The 26912-nt window shown below is 40.0% G+C and overlaps 1 protein-coding gene across 2 annotated transcripts in view; it reads left to right on the forward strand.

Moving 5' to 3' along the window:
* TPH1 (tryptophan hydroxylase 1) overlaps positions 1-21128 on the forward strand; it is a 35385-nt gene extending 14257 nt beyond the window's left edge. For both annotated transcript variants that reach the window (XM_077453541.1, XM_077453542.1), the window contains exons 4-11: positions 2139-2239; positions 5555-5622; positions 9796-9992; positions 13089-13224; positions 14770-14896; positions 15117-15212; positions 17531-17664; positions 19357-21128. In XM_077453541.1, coding sequence (XP_077309667.1) covers positions 2139-2239; positions 5555-5622; positions 9796-9992; positions 13089-13224; positions 14770-14896; positions 15117-15212; positions 17531-17664; positions 19357-19531 — 1034 coding nt within the window. In that variant the 3' untranslated portion in view covers positions 19532-21128. The remainder of the gene's footprint in view (positions 1-2138; positions 2240-5554; positions 5623-9795; positions 9993-13088; positions 13225-14769; positions 14897-15116; positions 15213-17530; positions 17665-19356) is intronic.
* Positions 21129-26912: the final 5784 nt, after the last annotated feature.

The raw sequence follows: 26912 nt of genomic DNA on the forward strand, positions 1-26912 counted from the left end.
AATTACAAGAAACTTCACTTTAATGCAGCCAAACAGTGAAACATTGTTTTACATAAAATTACCAAAAAATTGAACTTTAATGCAGCCAAATAGTGAAACATTTTTTTTTATATATATTAAACTACAAAAAACTTTAATGTAACCTGAAGTAATTGGTACAATAAATATTATTCGAGGGTGGTTACGGATTACATCTATTTATTGCATATGAGTATTAACTTGTCTATTCCCATAGTTAGCTAGTCTATTAAAACTCTGATAAGCACAATGATTTAAGGTTTGCTATGAAAACAAATACACTGCTTAGTAAAACAATGTCTTATTTATTTCCCAAGGAAATAGGAATATGCTAGCCTGGAAATACTATAGAGAATTATACAGAGTATATGACAAAAGAACATCAAAGATACTTATCACAATGCTTTCCTTGAGATATTGTTTCGTTGATTGGGCTCAGGATGGCAAAAAAAGGGAGCTCTCTAACTTGTTCAGCCCTTTATACTTCAAACATACACCATCCAGACCCAACCCCATTGCCATCCCATCTAGACTTTTTGATGAATCACAGTATTTATGGGGCAGTCCTCCTCAGTATATTATATTACTGTCCGTCCTGCTGTATTGGCCTCTAGGGGCAGCATTGTCCATGCCTATGTATCCTTGTCAATCTTCAATGCCTTTGATCTTTTGAACTTCTGTAGCAGGACATCCATCAATCATCTTGTCAGCTAGGGTCCCTTTCAAGCTTGCTTGCATAGCGTTATAAAAACAGACGGTCCGGAGCCAAGTTTTGTTCAGCTTTGAAGTGCAACTCGTTACATTCCAGACCTGGTAGCAACCAGAATGAACATTAGACCTTTACCCTTTAAAGCCATGGAACTGCAAGTATCAGCATGGCTGATCTTTGGGAATAGGAAACCGATATCTACCAGATCTATGACAGATCCATTTCAAACTCTGGATAATTCCATAACACTGTTACCAATAAATGCAGTAACTTTGACAGAGAAACTCCAGAAATATGACATATGCCAAATAGTGAAAAAAGATTATAAAATTGCAAGCAACTTTACTTTAATGCAGCAAAATAGTGAAACATTGTTTTACATAAAACTACCAAAAAATTGAACTTTAATGCAGCCAAATAGCGAAACTTTTTTTTATTATTAAATTACAAAAAACTTTAATGTAGCCAAATAGTGATAATTTTTTATTTTTTTATTACAATAAACTTTACTTTAATGTAGCCAAATAAAACATTTTTATATAAAATTACAAAAAACTTTATATTTTTGCCAGTGGAGACCACCCAAAAATTGGGTTTTGAATGGACAACATGTGGCCAAGTCTTTGTCAACTACATAAAGCTCTACAAGGCTCCATGGGTGAAATGTTCCCTTAGAAGTTCATGTCTCTTGCCCTCTCACAGCTCCAAGGATATAAAACCCAAAAACTAAAAATGAAATGTATTTTAGCTACTGTAAATCAGCCCTTAGAAGTGGTGACTGAATTTGTTTTCTAAGCTTTTTTTTTTCTTTATTGACACCTGGTGATCCTGCCAATAACATACTTCCTGTCCTAAGGTGACAACGTACACTCTCCATATTGCATCTCTGGAGGTGGAAGCCGTGGTTGTTACCCCAGGCTGCCTACGTGATTTGTACTACAAATGTGTCTTCCTTTTTTTATCCTTAAATACATAGGGGGCTGGGTAATTTCTTATTGTCTGTATTCCTGCTAGGCAGATTTACCATTTTTATTTGTCCTGGTGACCATTGTCACTGAGACAGAAAGTCAGGGGGATCCCACATTTTTGAGTCATCCCCATAACAAGAGGTGAGAAAATCTTACAATAAGGACACCTGTTACGGTGACAAGAATGGAAAATTCCCCTCTTTTTGTCACTTCCGATTGCATCTCTGGGACAGGATGTGAAGAGAAATTGACCCAAGGAGACACAAACCGCAAACAGACCAACTGAAAGGAATATTAACCCTTCCCTACTCTAAATATAAAGAAAAACGTTTGGACTATACAGAGCCTTTAAAACGTATTTTCCCTTTAACTTTTACAATGTTGGAGACGAAATAAAACTGTGGAAGGAAATATTAATATTGTTTCATTTTTTTTTTTTCAAGATATGGAGAGTGTCCCGTGGTTTCCCACCAAGATATCTGAATTGGACAAATGTGCAAACAGAGTTTTGATGTATGGATCTGACCTGGATGCAGATCATCCTGTAAGTATTAACAACTTCTATACTGGGTCTATTCTGGCGCTCCTCTCCTACATGTAATAATCATTTTTTTTTTTTGCTAGAAAATTACTTAGAACCCCCAAACAATATATATATATATATATATATATATATATATATATATATATATATATATATATATATATATATATATTTTTTTTTTTATCAGATACCCTAGGGAATAAAATGGCAGTTGTTGCAACTTTTTATCTTGCACGGTATTTGCGCAACAATTTTTCAAATGGGTTTTTTGGAGAAAGAAAAACAGTTTCATGATTTAAAAAATAACAAAACAGTAAAGTTAGCCCAATTTTTTGTATAATGTGAAAGATGATCTTACGCTGAGTAAATAGATACCCATGTCACTTTTTTAATTATTTTAATTTTATTTGTTACTTAATTTTTATTTTATTTTTTTTTTTTTACACATTCTTTTACATTTTTTTTGATCAATTTTATTCCTATTACAAGGAATGTAAACCTCCCTTGTAATAGGAATCGTTCGTGACAGGTCCTCTTTATGGAGAGATGCAGGGTCAATAATACCCCACATCTCTCCTCCTGGCTGGACAGCATGAGATCCGAAAAAAAATGAACGATCTCATGCTTACCAGCCGCGATCGCAGCTTTGTTTACATTCGCGACCCGAACTTGATGTCATAATGTTGCGCCCAGGCCTCAGACGATCATAGAAATGACTGGTGACCATCTGGTCACCAGAAATCTCTATGGTCGTCATCTGGCCGCAGCCGATTCTTTCTCCGGGTCCCCAATGGCACAAGAGAGCCCGGAGAAGCACCAAATGGCGGAGGGAGAGGGGAGGAGGTCCCCTCCCATTGCCTGTAAGAACGACCAATCGGTGGAACTGCCGCTATGATCATTCTTATGGTGCACAGAATCGCCGACTGAAAACAAGGATATCTGAATGATGCCTGTAGCTGCACCCATCATTCAAATATTCCCACTGAAAGTCAAAGACGTCATATGACGTCATATGACGTCCTTGGGCGGGAAGTGGTTAATAAAAAAATGTAGAACATTTTCTAGAACGTGACACAAAGCAATGATTACACTTGTTGTCATAGTATGGATTTATTTGGATATTCTGATACTACTCAGCCCAGAGGTCTATGTCCGATTATAGAGAAGCACCGGTTCGCGGCCCCATAAATATTTTTTTTAGTTTACCCCCCAATGTTACATAGTTAGTCAGGTTGAAAAAAGACACAAGTCCATCCAGTTCAACCAAAAAAAAATAAAAAATTATATTTAATAAATATCATACCAGCCCATATACCCAATTCTATACCCACAGTTGATCCAGAGGAAGGCAAAAAAAAAAACAGCAGAGCATGATCCAATTTGCTAAAGCAGGGGAAAAAATTCCTTCCTGATCCCTCGTTGTATGTATTATACAACTTTTTTAACAGATAAGCTTTTCATTTTTTTTCACGCACATTTGTATTAATTAATCTTTTTTTTTTATTTATTTTTTTATTAAAATTAGCAAAAACATTTACTATCCAGTGATGTTCTTCAATGCAGAGTTTGGAATCAAGGCAAGATATAAATTAAAATCAGTGGCTAACTCCTCCTACCAGGCACAGATTATAACTAAAATATCACTTTATGCCTAGTACAAACAATAAGAATATTAGACGAATAATCGTACGTTTTTTTTTTTGTTTTTGCATGGTAGTCTCATATCAAAAAAAAAAACAATAGGTTACTAAAGTTATGAAAATTCTCATATGCAAACAACATCACATAATCTACGTAGTACTTGTTTTGTTTTATGTGTTGCTTGAATAACTTGTTTGTATTATTTTAATGTTATTTGCAAATAAAAATAAAAAGAATCTGATTTAAAAAAAAAAGAAAATTCTCATATGACAGAATACAACTTTGGAAGTGATGTCATGTTTTGCATTGTGCTATAATATAGTCTTTCATTTCCGAGCATGCGTGGTCTTGATCACGCAATTTTTTTTTCATGCAAATACTTTACTAATTACATGAAAATCGTTCGTATTTGCTTGTCCCTTTGGATATTTTTGCATGAACTGTCCTGATTGGCTTTCGAAAGGTGTGTACTAACGATCAGATTATCGGGCAGTCGCTCAAAAAGCGTTATTTTTTCGTCCGATATTTATATCGTGTGTGCTAGGCATAAAGTTAAAGTGGACCTTCAGTAATTTTTTCATCTTTCCATCTATTAAATCTCATGCCCTTGTTGTAGTTTTAACATTGGATAGTAAAACATTTTTTTTTTCTGCCAGTAAATCCCTTATACAGCCCACTTCCTGCTTCTTGTCTGGTCATTAGCCTAGGCTTATGACATCATGCGCAGCTCTTTCTCTCTCACTCTCGTGAGAGTTTTCCAGGAAGGGAAGTGGGGCTGAGTCATAAGAGGGCTAATGAGAGCTGCAGAGCTGGAGGCGTGCCTCTGTGTGTCTGTGTAAATCCAGGAAGTGAACAGGCAGCAGCTTCAGCTGCCCACAGTTAAAATGGCTGCACCAGACTCAGTGGAGGGAGATTTCTGCAGCACATTTGGCAAGTACAGAATCACAGTACAGCAGAACCTTGGTTTACAAGTAACGCGGTTAACAAGCGCTTTGAAAGACAAGCGACTTGCTTTTTTTTTTTTTTTTTTTAATTCTGACTCAGTTTGCGAGTGTTGTCTCGCAAAACGAGCAGAATTCAAGATAATGGTGTGTGCAGTACCACATTTAGCCAGAGGTGCGGGGGTGCAGGTGACACTCGATTACGAGTACGATTCAGAGCCATTCCAAAATATTCTGAATCACTTGAAAATCCTCAGAATCACTTGAAAATACTCAGAAACACTCAGAAATACTCTGTTCCCGAGTGTTTCAGAGCCTTTCCAAAGGCATTCTGAGTTCAGCCGAGCTGTCTCCGAGTATTTCTGGCACTTCCCCCCCACCTCTGGCCACATGCGGTATTGCATGCAATAGAAGTCAATGCGGAACTATCTTCATTTCCATTGACTTCTATGGGGGAACTCGCTTTGAAATGCGAGTGCTTTGGATTACAAGCATTCTCCTGGAACGGATTATGCTTGTAAACCAAGGTTCCACTGTATATATAAAATAATATGCAAAGCGGTTGGATGGAAGCTTCAGAATGGCAAAGATGTTTTTATTACAAATTATGTGAGCAGACTGCAAGTTCCTCTTTACATAGATCCTTTACATTTCAAAGCCACTTTTGTAGCAATTACACAATATTTTTGTTTTTCTATAGTTTTATCTATGAATTCTTTCCTTCTCTTTGTAGGGATTCAAGGACAACGTGTATCGCAAGAGGCGGAAATATTTCGCAGATGTCGCAATGAATTACAAACAGTAAGTACATCCACACATCGTATGTCGCCTTTTATGATTTGCTGATGTTCACAGATAGAAAATGTATCTTACTTCCTTCTATTCTACATTCTAAATGACTTCCTTCTATTACTGGTAAAAAAAAAAAAAAAAATACTATCTATCCTCCAGGCATTGCCTTATGGTTGTGGAGTTTATTCCTTACAACACCGAGCCGGCATTAATTAATCGAATAATATTTGCCAAAGCCGAGTCCAATCATCTTATGTTTACCGAAGCCGAGTACAAATTCTCTTATCTGTCATATGAAAACAAATAGTCGTAAAATCGATATTTTTGTAGGCGGGGTTTATTTCCCCTTCCGAAGATCTGCACTGCAAATCAGACGCAGTATTTGCAGAGAGGGCGTCGTTCTATAAACGAATGTGCGTCTTTTATGGATGCGTAAAATAAACGTGCGCCTACTCAGCAATAAACTTTACCAACTTTAGGACTCTATTACAAACGTAGCTCCCAAATATCCTTCATTGGACCCCAATGTTTTGATGTGATGCAAAGACATCTATAATACACTTGATCAACTAAAAGTTGATATGTTACGCTAAACTTTTTATCCTATAAAATATAACTTTTTTATAAAAAAAATAAAATAAAAAATAAATAAATAAATAAATAAAATCATAAAAGGGTAATTTCACACTTTAAAAAAAATAAAAAAAAAAAAGTAAAAACTCATGTGCGCTCTTGGTATGTATTTGGTGCGTTTTCTGGTTGCCAGACTCCAATCACGCACCCGTTATTCAAAAAGTGCACCAAAAATGCTGCTATGGTGTGTTTTTGATGCATTTTCCATTTATTTGGTGCGCTTTTTAACCGCTCCAGCCCCGGGAATATTTTTACCCCCTTCCTGACCAGAGCACTTTTTGAGATTCAGCACTGTGCCACTTTAACTGGCAATTGCGAGGTCGGGCGACGTTGCACCCAAACAAAATTGACGTCCCTTTTTTTTCCCACAAATAGAGCTTTCTTTTAGTGGCATTTGATCACCTCTGCGGTTTTTAGTTTTTTCGCTATAAACAAAAAAAGAGCGACAATTTTGAAAAAAAAAAAAAAGCAATATTTTTGACTTTTTGCTATAATAAATATCCTCCCAAAAATATGTATAAAAAAATTATTTTCCTCAGTTTGGGCCGATACGTATTCTTCTACATATTTTTGGTAAAAAAAAAAAAATCGCAATAAGCGTATATTGATTGGTTTGCGCAAAAGTTATAGCGTCTACAAAATAGGGGATATATTTATAGCATTTTTATTATGATTTTTTTTGTTTATTAGTAATGGCGGCGATCAGCGATTTTTATCATGACTGTGACGTTATGACGGACACATCGGACACTGTTGACACTATTTTGGGACCATTGTCATTTATACAGCGATCAGTGCTTTAAAAATGCACTGATTACTGTATAAATTGCACTGGCAGGGAAGGGATTAAACACTAGGGGGCGATCAAGGGGTTAAGTGTGTCCTAGGGAGTGATTCTAACGGTGGAGGGATGGGCTACCACTGACATGACAGCAATCACTGCTCCCAATGACAGGGAGCAGTAGATCTCTGTTATGTCACTAAGCAGAACGGGGAAATGCCATTCTGTGATGTACGATAAAGAAAATTGGATTTTTCCTACAGCTTACCTGTAAAAATCCTTTTCTTGGAGTACATCACGGGACACAGAGGTCCCTCACATCTTTTTTTGATATATTCATTGCCTTAAAACAAAACTGAGGTACTTCCTGGGTAGGAGGGGTTATATAGAGGAGGACTTCCTGTTTGACTATCTGTCAGTAGGTGACGTATAACCCATATAGTCATTATTATGGTTGCTCTGTGTCCCATGATGTACTCCAAGAAAAGGATTTTACAGATAAGCTGTAGGAAAAATCAAATTTTTTATTGTTTTTCGATGGAGCAGTGTGAAAGCACCCTACAGAAAATGTAGCGGTGAAACCCAAATTGTGGGTCTTTTTTGTGTGTATGAAACCTCCAAGGCCCATGTAACTCATACCTACCAACAGTGTGGTCATGGATCCCAGGACACTGTTAACCCTGCCCACAGTTGGAATTTTGCCCACTCACATTCCATTGGGCATGCCCAAATCATGCCCATTTTACAGGTTGGTCTTACCCAGACTCCACCTCTAAATATACTGGGAACGCCCACCATGCCCACTTTATGGTTCGTTTCCGCCCAAACCCAACCTATAAATATACTGGGAGTCAGACAGCCCGTCATGCCCATTTTATGGGTTGACCCCACCCAACCTCTAAATATGCAGGGGTGCCCCGATGCCTTCTTGAGTTACTGTGTATGTGCAATAACTCCAATAAGGCTGATGCTTCGATCCCAGGACAAACCCCGGGACACAGCACTGCCAGGGCAGAGAACCAATATGCAGGACTGTCCTGACAAATTCAAGACAGCCGGCATCTACAATGTAACTGGGGGTTATCCTTTGGATATAATTCCTGCAAATGTTGCCCCTCATTCTTTTACCAGAAAGTAGGCAGGTATCCTTTTATCTTGTGGCAACCTTTCTGCAACGTTTACATTCTAAATGGTACCTTCGTGTTTTTTTAGTATACAGTGGAACCTTGGATTATGAGCATAATCCGTTCCAGGAGAATGTTTGTAATCCAAAGCACTCGCATATCAAAGCGAGTTTCCCCATAGAAGTCAAAGCAAGCGAAGACAATTTGTTCCACATTGACTTCTATTGCATGCAATATCGCATGTGGCCAGAGGTGGGGGGGGGGCGCCGGAGAGCCTCAGAAATACTCAGGGACAGCTCAGGTGAACTCGGAAAGCTTCGGGAACTGAGTATTTCTGAGTATTTCCGAGTATTTCCGAATGGCTTCGAACCATTCCGAGTGTCACCGGCGCCCCCCACATCTCTGGTCACATGCGGTACTGCACACTCCATTAGCTTGAATTCTGCTCGTTTTGCGGGACAACACTCGCAAACCAAGTCAGGATTTAAAAAAAAAAGTTGCTTGTCTTTCAAAATGCTCGTTAACCGTGTTACTCGTTAACCAAGGTTCCACTGTATCTTTTTAGAACAAAAGTGTATTCTATTGCAGCTTACCAGTCCTTAAATGTGATGGCTGCATTCGTTTTCATTATTTCAGTGTAAGCACGTTTTCTGAAAATATAGCGCTCCTCCATGGATACAATGCGGTGAGTGAGCGTTGTCATCAGTCTAGGCCAGGGAGCGTGTCATTGGCAGGATCAGAAGCACGCAGGATTTCTGCCAAGATTAACAGGCATTCTCTGTACTTGCTAAAGATCTTCTTAGCATGAAAAAAGTAAAACGAAAGCAGCCACACATCTAAAGGCTGTTAAGCTGCAATAAATTATATTTTTGTTCTTGGATTTAGATACACCTAAAAAAAAAAAAAAACACAATGGTGCAAAGTAGAAGGGCTTAAAGGGGTAGAGTATTCCACTTTATCTTGCCACTCTTCCTAGTGCTAAGTTTCTCCCGGCTTAACAGCCACATAGGCAGGGCTGTCTTAATGCATGGGCACCCTTGGGCACTTCCCGGAGGCCCTGAGTGCATGGGGGGCCCCATGCTAATCTTGCATTACATCATACTTGCCAACTGTCCCGGATCTGCTGGGATAGTCATGCTTTTTACTAAGCTTTCTTGGGATGGCCAGCGTCTTGGGAACCTGTACTTTACCCCCATGATTCCAGTATCTTGCCCTCCTGATCCCACCTTCTACTTTGCCCTTCTGTCCCCCCCCCCCCCCCCCCCCCGTACTGGGCCCTTTGCATAAAATGAGTCTTTGATTTATGGCATGTTTTCTTATTGTTTAAAATTTTATTGAAAGTGCTAATAATTACTGTATATGTTTAACTCTATTGACTATTTATACTTTAATTCTTGAGAGTAGATGCGTAAATTTGGGCCATGCTGGTAGGGGCCCCAGCGCATTTCTTTGCCCAGGGGCCCATGATGCTTTTACGATGGCTCTGCACATAGGAAGTGCATTGTTTTAAGTGAGTTGGCCAACCCATTGTGAGAAAGGGCAGTAAAGCACAACCATTCTGTTGCAAAACAGAAACCAGAGCCTAGGTACCTAATGGGCAAATACTGACGACCCCGGTGAAATAAATCTTTTTTCATTTTATAGTGGGGCCCCCATTCCTTGCATTGAGTTTACAGAAGAGGAGGTGAAGACTTGGGGCACCGTCTTCCGGGAGCTCAATAAGCTGTACCCAACGCACGCCTGCCGGGAGTACCTCAAGAACCTCCCCCTGCTGAACAAACACTGCGGCTACCGCGAGGACAACATACCGCAACTGGAAGACGTCTCCCACTTCCTGAAAGGTAAGAAAGGGCCACAGAAGGCATACAGGCAACGGGTGATATTGGGGTTCATACAAAACTTCAAAGAAAACAAAAGCCAATATAAAGTAGTAGAGGTAAAAAAAAAAACACTTGTGGGTTAAACCTATAATTTTTTTTGTACAATTCTCCTTTAAGGGGGCGTGTCCTATGTCTGCATACTTTTGCTAATAGATATCCCTCGTTCCCATCTCAGAAAGATGGGAGGTATGGGTTTTGATTGGTGAAGGTTGATGTTTTTCTGCCCCTTCCTACGGGTGCAATGGTCTATTGCTCATGAGCAGGGCCATGGATAAGGGGGTATCTCCCATGAGCAGGGCCATGGATAAGGGGGTATCGCCCATGAGCAGGGCCATGGATAAGGGGGTATCGCCCATGAGCAGGGCCATGGATAAGGGGGTATTGCCCATGAGCAGGGCCTAGAGTTGCCACCTCATCCCTTTAAACCCGAACACATATAAATTACACAGGTTCTGAGGCTAATTAAATTCAGATAAGGCACTAAGTGAGTTTAATTACCACCTTAATCAGCCACAGAAGCTGTGTAATTAATATGTCTTCGGGTTTAAAGGGATGAGGTGGCAACTATAGCAGGGCCATGGATAAGGGGGTATCGCCCATGAGCAGGGCCATGGATAAGGGGGTATCGCCCATGAGCAGGGCCATGGATAAGGGGGTATTGCCCATGAGCAGGGCCATGGATAAGGGAGTATCACCGGTCCTTTTGTTTGGGGCCTGGGCCAGCAGGGATGCCCAGGCAGCAGGGTAAATTGAATGAGGGTAGGAAGGGTGATCAGCGCAGGGGGGGGGGGGGGGTGCAATTACTGGAACTGATCCCTAAAATCCAGCTTCTTTTCCTTTCCCTCCTGCTGGCTTTCACCTGCTGCCGAGAGATCCAAACAGGGGATCAGTTCCATAACTGCCCCCCCCTCCCCCTGTTGCACCAATCACCCTCCCTGTGCACCATACGTTTCCCCATGCTGCCCAGGCCCCCCCCCCCCCCCCCGTGTACCCTCTGCAGTGCTGTTGGCTTCCCTCCTCTCCTTACCACGGCAGCTGCAAGCACACAATATGATCCTTCAGCATGGAGAGTGGGGAAAGAGGCCAATAAATATATCATATTTACCAGGTTCTTCCTTTCCTGAATGAACACACAGAGTGATTGGTAACAATCACTCAGTGTGTTCATTCATAACTGAAGCATAGTAAACTATGTTTATTTTGGGGGAGGAGGGCACTAAGGTTGGCTGTATGGGGCCCTGTGGTTTCTAACAGCAGCCCTGCTCATGGGCATAGAGGTGCATATCAATGTAGAATTAGACCCGATACTCTTTTTGCAGAGAGAGAAATTATTGGTTGCATGACTTGTTATATACCCTGTGTTTTAGGCTGAATTCCGGGATAAGAAAATGTTGTCTACAAGAGTCATCTGTATTCTTCCTTGAAACTTGCACAAATGTCAGAAGCATTCGCTCCCTGTATTATTATTTTTTTTCCAATAGATGAATTCTTGTATCATCAGCTCCATCTAGTGGCCAAAATGCAGTTTTAGTTTTCTGAAATACCTTAATGAGAAAATACCACATATTTACCACTAGATGGAGCTGATGATACAGGAATGAATCTATTGGAAAAATTACAGGGAAATTTTATTCAGTGTGCACAAATGCTACTGAAATTCATGCAACACATATTTAAAAAAAAAATAGACCACTTGGTGTACTTTGCAAATTTGTTCCAGATTTGGGCAGTAATCCAGAGTGAAACTTTTCCTGGAGCAGGAACTTCCTGTCATAAAGACGGCTCACTTGTGCAGGGTGACTGGTCTTGTCTCTGTCTCCTCCTGTAGTTTTCTGCAGGCAGCCCAAAGTGGGTGGAGCCTGCTGGGCCCCCTTCCATAGCTCTACTCTCTGCACAGGCTATATACAGCACAGTCGTGATGTCACTGTTACTTATACAAGATAATATCTGACTTTGCCAAGGCTTTTGGTGAACACCAAGTGAATTTATATCTTTTGTGGTTATTGAGGAATATATTTTAATGAGTGTTTTTGTGCCCAGGGTTCAGCTTTAATCTTTGATAAAAGAATGGACTACAACTTAACTTGTAAAAAAAATAAAAATAAAATAAATGATACAAATGAACGTTTCTGATTGGCTGATGTGAGTATCATTAAATTGTACCTCCAGACAAAATATTTTTGTTTTTGTTTTTGGATGGAGTGTGGAAGGGGTCCGACGTGTGACGGTCCCCTTCTCTGTTTGCCAGTTGCCACCAGGACAGAAAATGATGGGGAAGCCAGCATTCTGAGTGGTCACTGGACCGTCCAAAAAAAATGTTTTTGTCGTTTATTTTTAATTTTTTTATGGAACAGAATAATGCCCTGTACACACCGTCGGAAATTCCGACGGAAAAGGTCCGATCAGATTATATTGTTGGAAAATCCGATCGCGTGTGGGCTCTTTTTCCATCGGAAATTCAGACGGAAAAAATTTGAGAGCAGGATCTCAAATTTTCAGACAAAAAAAATCTGATCTGACTTTTTCCGATCGTTTGTAGAGAATTCCGATCGGACAAAGTACCACGCATGCTCAGATCAAATTACGAGACCAAAGCTATTGGCTACTAGCCTCAACGTAGTCCCGTCGTAACAAACGAACGTCATCGCGTTCCGAACGATAATTTTGCCCGACCGTGTGTATGCAACACCAGTTTAGGACAAAATCCGTCGGAAAAAAATCCGACGAATTTTGTGGTCGGAATGTCCGACCGTGTGTACAAGGCATAAGAGTTAGAAACTCTCCATAGATTTTATTGCTGCCTGTGTCCCCACTTCCTGTCCAAGAGTCACCCTGTCAAATTCTGACTCACATGTTGTCACCTAGACAGGAAGTGGGGGAAAATCTTCCCATGGGGACATGTACAAAAAAAAAAAAAACATACAGAGTTTCAAACCCTTCCCGACTATCTAAGCTGGGTGTTAGTAATATTCTTCAATTATATCATTTTGCAGATAAAATAGAAACATGGATGTTGTTCTTTATTAATGGCCACCTTATACCATTTTTTTTCCCCAGAGCGCACAGGCTTCATCATCCGCCCCGTGGCCGGGTACTTGTCTCCAAGGGATTTCCTGGCTGGTTTGGCGTTCCGGGTATTTCACTGCACGCAATACGTCAGACACAGCTCTGACCCGCTCTACACTCCTGAACCGTGAGTACTCCCAACAAGCTGCGTGACGCTATTATGTTCAGTTTGTTTTACATTCTTTCAGCCCCTCTGACTTCTGCCTGAACTCTGCCAGTAGCATGTGGTTAGAGATGTGTGGTGACCAGTAAGATTTAGGCTGCATTCACAATTAGCGTTTCAAGAAAGAACGCAAAAAAATTTAGCATTTTTGCTCCACAGGCCTACATAGCTCCCAACTGTCCCTGATTTGGAGGGACTGTCCCTGATTTGAAGCAATGTCCCTCTGTCCCTCTTTCCTCCTCATTTGTCCCTCATTTTGGTCTGATCTATATACTTGCATATGAAATGCACTTTTTATCAAAAAGTGTTTCCCAGCTCTAAACCTTTCATCTGATTTCTAATATGTTGCATTTGTAAATTCCAAAAGCCAATATGAAGGAAGCATTTTGTGGGTTTAAAGCGGTAGCAAACCCGCAAATTCTTATTTTATTTTTTTAAACCTGCAAAGCAAAAGGCATAATGAGCTAGTATGCACCGCATACTAGCTCATTATGAAATACTGACCTTAGAACGAGACCCCGACATCTGGCCCGATCCACGCCGAGGGAGCTGACATGCTCCCTCGGCGTCTCTTCCGGGTATCGCGGCTCCGGCGCTGTGAGTGGCCGGAGCCGCGATATCATCACTCCCGCGCATGCGCGTGGGAGATTTCAGTCCGGCCGGACGAGCGCTGCCGGATTTTCACGGCGAGAACCCCCTTGTGCGCATGCGCCGCTGCAGTCAGCGGCACATACCGAGGGGAATATCTCCTAAACCGTACAGGTTTAGGAGATATTTTTTTTACCTACAGGTAAGCCTTATTATAGGCTTTCCTGTAGGTAAAAGTTAAAAAATTTACCATACAACCACTTTAACCAATCTTGTTTTTTTGTACAATTCTCCTTTAAGGGGGCGTGGCCAGGGGTGTGTTCTATGCTTGCTTACTTTTGCTGATAGGTGTCCCTCAATCCCATCTCAAAAAGTTGGGAGGTGTGGGCCTAGGGAAGCCCATTCATTTGGATGGGTGGCCCTACACTTAACAAACACGACAAAATAGATCAAGCACCTTTTTGAGAGCTGGGCATCACATGTTTTGTCTGAAAAACAAGCTTCTTTTTTTCTTAACTGCATTTGGGTGTACCATTAACAATTACACGCTTTTTACGCTTTTTTTAAAGCATGTGAAATTGTGCGATTTTGCTCTCATTCTTGAAATGCTAAGTGCATGTGCAGCTTTATAGGGCACCTGATCCCATTTTGCGTCTTCCTTGTGCTGCAGATAACAGTTGCTAGTGGAGCTATAACTCTGCTATCAGCATAGATTATGCTCCCTGCTGATTGGAGAGCTCTAGCTATGACTCAGCAGTGGGTGTGTTGGACCTCCGTGGAGAGGCCACTGCTTCCACACTGAGAGCAAGGGTCCTTCCCAGCAGAATTCTGGCATGGGACAGGCTTTTATTCAGACATCAGACGTCTTTAACATTTGTAGTAATGTAGATCTTTACAATAAAGTCTTCTATGTCCTTCCAGTGACACCTGCCATGAGCTCCTCGGACACATCCCCCTCCTGGCTGAACCCAGCTTTGCACAGTTTTCCCAGGAGATCGGACTGGCATCTTTGGGGGCATCTGATGAAGCTGTTCAGAAACTGGCTACGGTACGTACATGATGTTTTCTTTAAAGAACCCGCCCACCCAAAATTGCTACTTCAGTTATGAGTGAACCCTGGCTAGCTTATTCATTACATTTTTGCTCCAGGGCTTCATGTAGAACTAAAGAAGGTCATACCACTCTGTGTATACTAGCCCCCATTAGTCCGTAGTATGGACCGTGTATTATATCATTTCACTTACCTGTAAGTATCTGTTTTCATACAGTGCTACTTCTTCACTGTGGAGTTCGGTCTTTGCAAACAAGAAGGAAAACTGAAGGTATACGGAGCCGGTCTTCTCTCCTCCATCAGTGAACTCAAAGTAAGTGTCAGTGATGTCTCTGATGTCAGTGAGATCTCTGATGTCAGTGTAATCTCTGATGTCATTGTGATGTCTGATGATAGCGTCAGTGTGATGTCTGATGTCAGTGTGATGTCTGATGTCAGTGTGATGTGTGATGATAGCGTCAGTGTGATGTGTGATGATAGCGTCAGTGTGATGTGTGATGATAGCGTCAGTGTGATGTCTGATGTCAGTGTGATGTCTGATAGCCTCAGTGTGATGTCTGATGTCAGTGTGATGTCTGATGATAGCGTCAGTGTGATGTCTGATGTCAGTGTGATGTCTGATGATAGTGTCAGTGTGATGTCTGATGTCAGTGTGATGTCTGATGATAGCCTCAGTATGATGTCTGATGTCAGTGTGATGTCTGATGATAGCGTCAGTGTGATGTCTGATGATAGCGTCAGTGTGATGTCTGATGATAGCGTCAGTGTGATGTCTGATGTCAGTGTGATGTCTGATGATAGTGTCAGTGTGATGTCTGATGTCAGTGTGATGTCTGATGATAGCGTCAGTGTGATGTCAGTGTGATGTCCGATGTCAGTGTGATGTCCGATGATAGCGTCAGTATGATGTCTGATGTCAGTGTGATGTCTGATGTCAGTGTGATGTCCGATGATAACATCAGTGTGATGTCCGATGATAACATCAGTGTGATGTCCGATGATAGTGTCAGTGTGATGTCTGTGTGATGTCTGATGTCAGTATGATGTCTGATGAAAGCGTCAGTGTGATGTCAGTGTGATGTCTGATGATAGCGTCAGTGTGATGTCTGATGTCAGTGTGATGTCTGATGTCAGTGTGATGTCTGATGATAGCGTCAGTGTGATGTCAGTGTGATGTCCGATGTCAGTGTGATGTCCGATGATAGCGTCAGTATGATGTCTGATGTCAGTGTGATGTCTGATGTCAGTGTGATGTCCGATGATAACATCAGTGTGATGTCCGATGATAGTGTCAGTGTGATGTCTGTGTGATGTCTGATGTCAGTATGATGTCTGATGAAAGCGTCAGTGTGATGTCAGTGTGATGTCTGATGATAGCGTCAGTGTGATGTCAGTGTGATGTCTGATGTCAGTATGATGTCTGATGAAAGCGTCAGTGTGATGTCAGTGTGATGTCTGATGAAAGTGTCAGTGTGATGTCTGATGATGGCGTCAGTGTCGGTGTCTGATATCAGTGTGATGTCAGAGTGATGTCAGCATCGGTGTGATGTCTGATGTCGGTGTGATGTCTGATGTCGGTGTGATGTGTAAGTGGCCTTTTTCTGAATAAAATTATGATCTAATGATACTAGCATACAGGGGGAGATTTACTAAAACTGGTGCAAACAGAATCTGGTTCAGCTGTGCATAGAAACTATCACTTAATATTTTAGAAAAATGCTAACCTGTAGGGCAGGGCAGTGTAATTATCAGAAGTACCCATTCGCTATCTTGCTCCCCTATATACATTGGGTTGATTTACTAAAACTGAAGAGTGCAAAAACTGGTGCAGCTGTGCATAGAAACCAATCAGCTGCTAACGTTAGTTTGTTCAGTTACATTTTGACTATAAAACCTGGAAGCTGATTGGTTACTATGCATGTTCTTCTACTTTTTAGAAAAAAAAAGGGGAAATGTTATTGGTTTAGCTGGATGTTTCCAAATCTAAGGAATCTAAATGTGATGGATATGTTTCTAAGAATAATTCATGACTGTGCTTTAAATGTTACATTTTTACTGTCTCTCTCTCTCTCTCTTTTTTTTAATTTTATTAAAGTTAAATGCTTTTATGCTGTGTAATTTGATAAGCATTAATAAGGTATGCTGTGCTTTCTGTTCGGAAATCACAGACGTGTCTTATTGCTTTGGACACACTTGGCGATGTGTTTAGAAAAAAACTGCAAAGCTATTTGTCCTGAAAAGCTGCAGGTACATTTAATCTGTGTGAATGCCGGCAAATTCAAATGTTATTAGTCTATTTTCTTTCCTGGTCAGATGTCCTTTATTCATAAAGAATCAAGTGGATTGGGGAAAAATACTGTATTATGGCCACAAGATGGAGCTGACAATCATAGAAAATTAACATTTATTTTCTTATGAATACGCCATCTAGTGGCCATAATGCACGTCATGTATCATTTTTAATCATTCTAAAATCTAGATTGCTTTGCTATTGTAAACATACTGTTTTTCTTCCTTCTCGTTAATAAAACCTACAATGGTAGGGCTAAGAGTACATTGGATATTGTGTTAGTACCTGTGGTAGCTGTAAGTGTTACTGCTTAGGTTACATGTTCCCTTCTTTTGTTCCAGCACTCTCTCTCCGGTAATGCCAAAGTGAAGCCTTTTGATCCCATGGTGACCTGCAACCAAGAATGTATTATCACCACCTTCCAGGATGTCTACTTTTACTCTGAGAGTTTTGAGGAAGCCAAAGAAAAAATGAGGTAAATATCTCATATATATATATATATATATATATATATATATATATATATATATATATATATATATATATATACAGTATATTGAAAAAAAAAATCATACAGTTCTATTCCTATTTTTAGACCATCAAAGTTTTTTTTATTATGCATTGATGTCTGATGAAATTTTTCTAGGCAAAGCTAAAGCTATTAATAACCATTCTTTTCATATTTAACCCTTAAAGCAGACCTATAAAGTAAACCTGACTCCTTGTTATTTCACAGTTCATTGTACTGGGTTTATATTTTTTAAACAATTGCCTATAGCTGTAAAAAATTGGAATTGGTGCGCCCTCTAGTGGCTGCTCATGTTTTTTCAGTGCTGGGTAGATTTTCACCTTCCTAACAATAAGTATGCACAGAAAGTACATTAAATTCTCAAATACAGGAAGTTTAGAGTATAAACATCTGTTTTTAATTTTGTGTAATTAATGTATTTGAATTACTTGTATTACACAAGAAAGTTTCATCTGTGTACCTCTCAGATTTAATTTCATTTTGATAACAGTTCCTGACTTTTCTTGATGTCATGGTTAAGCTCTTCCAACTGATATTTCATTGATACAAGGAGAGTTCTCTTATGGGTCACTGGAGCAGCCCTCTTGGACGTTTGAGTGACACATGGTGGGGTTTTGTCTTGAAATCAGAGAAAACCAGACTCCGGTAACAGAATGAAGCTAAATCAGAGCGGGGCACTAAGAAAAGCTACTAATGAAATCAAACAGTTTACCTTCATCCAATCCCAAAATGTAAATCTAAACCTACCTAAACTCTAAAATCTATTTGCCAGCCTTAATGTTGAATGTTGAAAAGTAAATGTCTTGCCTTAGAGCAGCCACCACTATATGTACACTTTCTCTAACTTCATGGCTAGGTCTTTCCAGCTGCAATCCGCCCCTGTCTAATACAAAGAAAGCCAGCATCCTGCCATTCAGAAACCTTGATTCAACATAACCACTTATGGAAATCTTTCCCACCAAATAGTCCACAGCAAGAGCCCTGAAGCAGGGGGAGTCTATTCCCCAGAAACGCATTGGCTTGATGTACATGTTGCAAATCTTTATGAAAGGTCCATTAACAATATTTCACATTTCTCTGGACACCGGGCGCTCCTTTCTTTTTATCCAAGTCTACATCCTAAAACAACCTTCAGGTCACACAGAAAGGGCAGTAGCCCAATCCCCAAGAGGACCCATCGCCACCATCTATCGCTAGGCACTATCCACAGGAAGACATGTCTTCCTTTTGCCCACACGAATACCCACTCAGGACCAGTGACCTACTATCCAGTCAGTCCAGTGCGGTCTCAAACACAAGCTCCTGTCCGATAAGAATTCTGTTATCGAAGCAGTCTTGTAGGACAGTTTGGAATACAAATTTGTGACCCTAGCTGTGGTTGAGGTGCAAAAAGGTATTGCAGCAAAACATATACATTCTTGAATTTACTCAAGAATTTTATGGACACTTGATTAGGGTAAGATATAGGGAAACAGAAAATATAAGATGGGAATTAAAAAAAATAGTCAAGGGACTGTAATGGGTGCAGCAACAGGCCCAAATAGCTGTTTTTGACATAGCATAACATTTTAAAACATAGTAAAATGTTTGTTTCCTGTATTATTATAGTATCATTATATTCATTTATTTTTTTTCTAGGGAGTTTGCAAAGACAATTAAGCGCCCCTTTGGATTGAAGTACAACCCATACACCCAAAGTGTGCAGGTGCTAAAAGACACCAGAAGCATCACCAATGTGGTGAGTGACTTACGTCATGAATTGGACATTGTCAGTGATGCCCTGAACAAGATGAACAAGCAGCTTGGCGTCTGATGGAATGCAGACATACAGAGGCTATAACTCTCCAAAATCGGAACCACCAATGATGATGACCATTCTTGATTTTTAACTACGTGTTTGTTTCAGAATATTATTTATCAATGAAATTCTATACTAGTACTTGAATGTTACAGTTTTGTCCAGAGATTTATTTTTTATAAACAATTTAGGACTAGCTGAGACTAGAGGCTAGATGTAACATTTGGCTTTTTCTGAAAATACAGAAAGCCAGGGGTAGAAAGACTCCACAGGACTTGGCAATATCATATATCCCTTTAAATAATATTTATTCTTGAATAATCAATATACAGTACATGTATGAGGAACAGGAACAAGTTGAAGGAGCACTTTAGGTAATGATGGCTATCCTCTTTTAATCCTTCAGGAGGGTAACTGAACTTCTTTGGGCCCTGAATGAAGACATTGGTTTTTAAAAGTACTTGTATATGTAAAACATTCATACAATAAGAAGGAAAGCATTATATATATATATATATATATATATATATATATATATATATATATATGTCAAAATAATGCTACTTCTGGTGGATTGTGAAGAAAAGAGCTTTATAATCTTGAATCAGGAACAGAAATGGACCTCTTCAAGACTATAGAGTAGTGGTTGCTACCTTTGCTGTTCCTATTACTGTACTGCTAATGGTTTCTAAGAATTGCAGCTGTCAGCTCACAAAGACCTAACAAGCCTAATTTAGTTTGCAAGGATCTAAAACTTTTATATTTTTCCAGCTGTTTCCTACAAATGAAAGTTGGTGTCTATCATTGCATACTGTCTATAAACAAGCATATGTTTAAGTCATCAGTTTTGATTGTCTTTAAAGCGGAGCTCCACCCGATTTATAAAAAATAGCTCCCGCATATTATTTTTCTCTGTTATATATAATGAGGACATTTAATTTTCTTGTACCTTTTTTATCCTTGAGTTACTGGCCATTTCCGTGTTCAGGGGATTGCGGATATGGGCGGGGTTGCTGCGGATATGGGCGGTGTTGCTGCCGCTAGGTTGACACTTCCTTTGTGCCGCACTGTCTCCTGGGATCCTTTTTTCTTGTTCCCAGGAGTCTGTGCGGCGGTCTGGCGCGAGTTATCGCGCGATTTAGAGCCAAAGCTGTTGACGGCGCTCCTATACAAACATTATTGCACATGCGCAAGATCTACGATAGAATGGGCGTTGCATTCTGGGAGATGCACGTCACAGAATCCTGGAAGAGAATGCCTGTGGGCCTCACATGCCCACAGGCAAGATGACAACTATTGATATCTTTTTTAAAAAGCGTTCTTTGCTTGATAAAAAATCTATGGGAAAACTTTAAAAAACGGAACATGTAAGTAAAAAATGTTCACACTAATTTATTTTTAAATGTCACAAAAAAAAAAAAAACGTCGGAGGCAGTGGATCCCCGCTTTAAGAAAATGATTGCCTCCAACAATTGTGTTAGTTTACTTTGTTGCAAAAACATTACTTCATATTTTAGGAGAATTCTAAATTGTAGGCCAGGCCAGTGTAAGTATCAGAAGAACCCATTATCTATCTTGTTCCCCAAGAGCTTTGAGGTATACATTGTATCCAGTGTGATTTATATATATATATATATATATATATATATATATATATATAAATATATTATTATTATTTATTTTTTTCATCCTAGAAATTTATAGAAATTTACATAAGAGAGAAAAAAAGGACTCTTCTTAAAGCTTTTCTCGTGGCAGGAAAAAAGGAGCTCCAAAAATGCACCTAAGCCAGGTTTTTTCAAATGCGTTTAGACGCATCAAGCGCTTGGGCATTAATTCATTTCATTGGCCAGAATATTAATTTATTCTGGCCATTAAAATGTAAAAACACTCAAGTGCTAAACATGCCTAGCATGTAGGTGTGTTTAGACAAATTTACATGCTTTTTAGGCATGCTTGGCATTTTTTTTGTCAAACCAGGCCTCTCTTGAACGCACAAGTGAAATTTATTTTTTCTGCCCCTAAACGCTCCTGCCTCTAAACTGCAGTAAATGCTATGGACACATAGGCCGATATAGAGGGGCATTTAGAGGCAAAGAAAAAAAAGTCAAGCGCCTATAAATTATGTGTTTTTGAGCTGCACTGTGCATGAGGCCTGAAGTGAATCTATGGGCAAAATTTAAAATAACATATACAATGTAGCCTATCACTAGCAATGACTGGGCAGTCCTCCCATGTCGATCAGGGTGACAACGTAGTTTGTTTTGAAGTTAAATTGTAGCAGTGTTGTCACCCTGTGGGCAATCTTAGGTGGTCGCGTAGTTTGTAAATGAACGTTGAAGAGGAACTCGGGTAATTAGAAGTTCAGAACTGTCTTCCTGCAATGGTTCTTCTTACCACGGTGGAACCCCAGCCATCCAATCTTGGACATGGGAGGAACCACAGCTGGCACTCAACTGTACATGTGTGAGCTTGTGTAAGCGCTCCTGGTCCTACAGCCTCCAGGGACATATGATGTATACATATACAGTATAAACCCCCATACAAAAAAATTCTATATTGCATCTTACGAATCCCTAGATGTGATGGCTGCATTTGTTTTATTTTTTTGTAGGCTTTTTCCTTTACTTTTACCTGGTGATCAGGCCAGTAACGCACCTCCTGTCTTAGCTCCTGTACACATGGTCGGACATTTTGCCAACCAAATCCGTCGGATTTTCTCCGACGGATTTTGTCCGTCTGATCTTGTCTGAAACTGTTGCATACACACGGTCGGACTAAGTTGTCGAAAAATCGGATCTTTCAGAACGTGATGACGTAATTTCGTTACGATGGGACTACATTCAGGCTAGTAGCCAATAGCTTTGATGTAGGAATTTGATCTGAGCATGCGTGGCACTTGGTCCGATCAAAATTCTCTACACATGATCGGAGTATGTCCGATCGAACCAGTTGGTCGGGAAATATTTCCAACAAGTTGGAAATTTGGGTCCGACGGAGATTCCGACGGAATCAGTCCGATGCATACCACACACAGTCGGATTATCCGACAACATGGTCCGATAGGACACATTCCGACGGATTCTCCGATCGTGTGTACAAGGCTTTAGGGTGGCTGCACTCACTCCTCCACTGTATCTATGGAGGAGTTGCATTGTCACCCTTGGACAGCAGCATTATCAACCAGTAGAGAGCGTAGTGTTAGATGGACTAGTAGATTTAGATGGATTTTAAATAACTAAAAAATTTAAACTGAAACCCAGCTAACTTATTTAAGTAGTTACAAGAACTTTTCTTTTTTTCTTTAATTAAATGAATAAAAACTGACCATCTCAACCTTCTAACTGCCATATTTTCTGGACAGCTTGGTCCGGTAAATAAAATTGAATAAAAAATGTATTGACAGGATCAGCAGGTGATAAAATTGTTACAGGGAACTCAGAAAAACAAAGACTGTCATGCTGCTGACAGGCTGTATAATACAGTGTGGGAGTTATTTACTAAAACTGGAGAGTGCAAAATCTGGTGCAGCTTTGCATAGAAACTAATCGGCTTCCAGGTTTTTTGTCAAAGCTTAATTGAACAAGCTGAAGTTAGAAGCTGATTGGCTACCATGCACAGCTGCACAAGATTCTGAGTGCTCCAGGTTTTAGTAAATCATTTTTGACTTTGCCCATTGTTCCACTTTTACCCCATTAGGGTTAGTGTTCCATACATTATTACAGTCCAGGAAAAGCAGAGGTTAATGATTTGACCTCAGAGTTACGCAGGACTTCAGTGCTGATGTATTACGCTATGGCTACTGCAGGACAAGTCTAATAATATAATCCCCTGTAAGCAGATAGATGCATTAATGATAAACGTGAGCACTATGTCATTGCATGTCATTAATACAGAGGTCACTCACGTTCCTGGTATTTAGTTAAGTAACTTTCATTTGAAATACAAGCTGCACCATACTGTCACTGTACTAGCAGGTCATTGGATAATTATACCTCAAGACCTTCTGAAGGATAGAATTGTTGGAATATTTGCTAAAATGGGAACATTACTATTCCATTAAAATATATTTTCATTAACAAAAAGGATCCTTGGTCTTGAATTTACTTCAAAGCCCATGTGGTGTAAGCCAGCAAAGCTTTTTGTGCAGAAGAAATAATATAATAATAATTTTACATTTCCATTGAATTAAGGACTTTGCGCTTTTTTTTCTGCAAATATAGAATTGTCAAGTTGAGCACTAGTTGCCAAACAGATTTTTCTTCTCCAATTGTCCTTTACTGCAAAACAGTTCTTTAATGGGAAATGGAGGTTAAGGAAGCCTAGGTGGTTGATGGCCTTTGGTTAAGAACATTGGCAGATGCAACATTTTACAGTTTGTTAGCTGTTTTCATAACTAAAAGATTATTTTTTTTCTTTACCCCAAAAAAAAAAAAAAGAAATTAAGGAGACATAAGAAAATCCAGCTGAAAGTAACCCTGATGCTGGGTCACAAACAGGCCTATTCAATGAATATGGTACTACAAAGAACATTGATGAGGGGCAAAGTGTAGAAGCCAGTGTTTCCAATCTGTTGGACTGTTTAGCTCTGGTGAGGTTGGGTGCCTCTATGAGTTTGAGTTAAGCTGGCCATGAATGAACATCAGTGAAGGTCACTTATGCATATGTCATCTGACTATGGTCATCTGGCATATGATGGTCATCTGCAGGGCTGGACTGGGACAAAAATTTGGCCCTGGACTTCATAATGACTGGCCCACTTTATTTTGAGTGTCTCCATCAGCACTTCCCCTTACATCAGAGTGTCCTCCCTTTCCTCCCCCTCCCACGTGTACTCAGTTTTGAAGGCAGCTTCTCATTCCTCTCTCCAGTCATGTGATAAGTGACAAGTGATAAGGGGAGAGAGAATGGAACGTCTGCCAGCTGTCTATCTCCCCCTGCAGGCTGGAGGAAGCAGAAGGCCTAATGCTCTCTCCAGCAAGTGACGGCAGCTGCTCCACCTAACAGGAGTGAAATCGCGATCACTCACTGAGGAGCGGCACCAGGACTGCACCTGACCGGCCCACTGAGCCATCGGCCCACCGGAAATGCCTGGTCATCTGACCATCATATGCCAGTTTCTACTCAAAACATAATTCTTTAATAACAGTCTTGGTAGTGACTTGGGAGAAGAATATAGGATCAGGCAAAACTTTCTAATGGCATGATCAATTTGTCCCCCAATAACCATGACCCCATGACTGTGGTTCATGGTCTTGGCCACTGCCATGGAAGAACAAGGCTTATTCAATCAATATGGTACTAAAAGTGTAGAATCCAGTGTTTCCAATCTGACTTACTGTTTTTAGCTCTGGGAAGGTTGGGTGCCAGCTGGTCTCTATGAGTTTGAATTAGGCTGACCATGAACATGGAGGTTATTTGTGTATATGTCATCTGATCATCATATGTTGTCCTTTGGGCCAGATTCTCCTCAAAATGTAATGATTTAATAAGACAGTCCCTATGGTGGCTTGAGAGAAGAATAAATGATCAGGCAAGACTTTCTGATGGCATGATCAATTTGCCCCCCAGGAACCATGACCATGGTCATGAAAAGAACCATGGCAATGGTTCATGGCAATGGAAAGAACCATGGTCATGGTTCATGGCAATGGAAAGAACCATGGTCATGGTTCATGGCAATGGAAAGAACCATGGTCATGGTTCATGGCAATGGAAAGAACCACGGTCATGGTTCATGGCAATGGAAAGAACCACAGTCATGGTTCATGGCAATGGAAAGAACCACGGCCATGGTTCATGGCAATGGAAAGAACCATGGTCATGGTTCATGGCAATGGAAAGAACCATGGTCATGGTTCATGGCAATGGAAAGAACCCCGGTCATGGGTTATGGCCCTGGTGGACTTACATGTTCTACATTGAAATTTGTTTGTTCGAATTGGAAAATGGCCATCTAATATCAATGGCCACCTTATGGGCAATGGAGCAACAGTAAACAGAGAAAAAAAAAGTTTTGACAGCAACACTTGATGCAAATATGATCAAATATTTTTTTAAGGGTAAGTCCTTCCAAAACCAATCAAGGAGAGTCCAACCACCTGGCAGGACCCAGAAACTAAGGCAGAGCGCATTGTTTGAGTATCCAAGACCTATGAAATGCCAGGGGCTGACTGTGTCTACCAGATTCCACCTATAACCAAAATATCACCTTTAGGTAAACTTAATCTATAAATGTAATTTTAATAACAATATTTATTTCCTAACTGATGGGGGCATGTTCTATATGTCTAAAATATATTTATTTAGTAACGAGCTGTTTCCTGTCTTACGAAATGGCTTTTTTTTTTTAATTATCACACATGGAATTGTTACTAAATATTTTACAGAAAAATCATGTATTAATAGCAATAATATCTTAGAGTGACTTTGCTGTTATTTTATATATACATATATATATATATACATACAATATAGTTATGTACTATGAATCTTTAATGAGAGTATTTTTGCATTTCAAAACAAATGTTTTTAGTGTGTTGGAAAAAAAAATGTATGTTCATTCTGTTTGAATTTTCAGTTGATAAATGATTTTCTCATTCAGTCCATGCCGAATTGTATTGATTGTATTTGTAACATTTTTCACATTGTGCCTGTATTTTCAAATGTATCTCCAATGTCCAATTTTCTATCTACATATAACTTTTTGTCATACTGTTAGATATTTACAACAATAAAAATTGAAACTTATAGTGTGCCTTGCCATTTAGTTAAAAGATTTATATTTTATTTATTTTGCATAGGAATATAACAATAAGCACTGAAGTAGGTACGGAGAGTGCTGATAAGAACAACCCATAGATAACACACAACACACATACGCTCACTCTTTCACAATAGTCCATATCCCACGCAACCAATCAAAATACCTCTTATCAGGGCCGTTTCTAAGGCAGGGCAAAAGGGGCAGCTGCCCTGGGCCCTGTCATGGTTGTGGGGCCCAAAGCAGCTGCCTCATACTTGCCAACTATCCTGTTTTAAATTCCTTCATCCCTTGAGGTTTTAGTCTTGTGCTGTGTCCTGATATCTCAGTGTGAAGTGCTGCTACTAATGCTGCCCAGCTCTGCCCTATTGTTATGTACAGATGACTCACCTGCAGACCCTGTGTTTACATGTAAATTACTGGCATTCATATGTAAATAGTGACGGCTGGTGGCAATGATATGTATATCATGCCCCCTGAGGTCATATCCACAGTAATCCCTAGCAACCAATCAACAAGCAAAAATCATGTGATGTAACCTCTAGTAACTAATCAGTGAGCTGTAATGTGTGCTGTAACCTCTAGCAACCAGTCAGTGAGTGGTAATCATACACTGTAACCTCTGGCAACTAA

This window comes from Lithobates pipiens, unplaced genomic scaffold, assembly GCF_037356315.1.
Source record: "Lithobates pipiens isolate NorthernLeopardFrog02 unplaced genomic scaffold, aLitPip1_a1.2 Scaffold_24, whole genome shotgun sequence".
In the NCBI taxonomy this organism is placed as follows: Eukaryota; Metazoa; Chordata; class Amphibia; order Anura; family Ranidae; genus Lithobates; species Lithobates pipiens.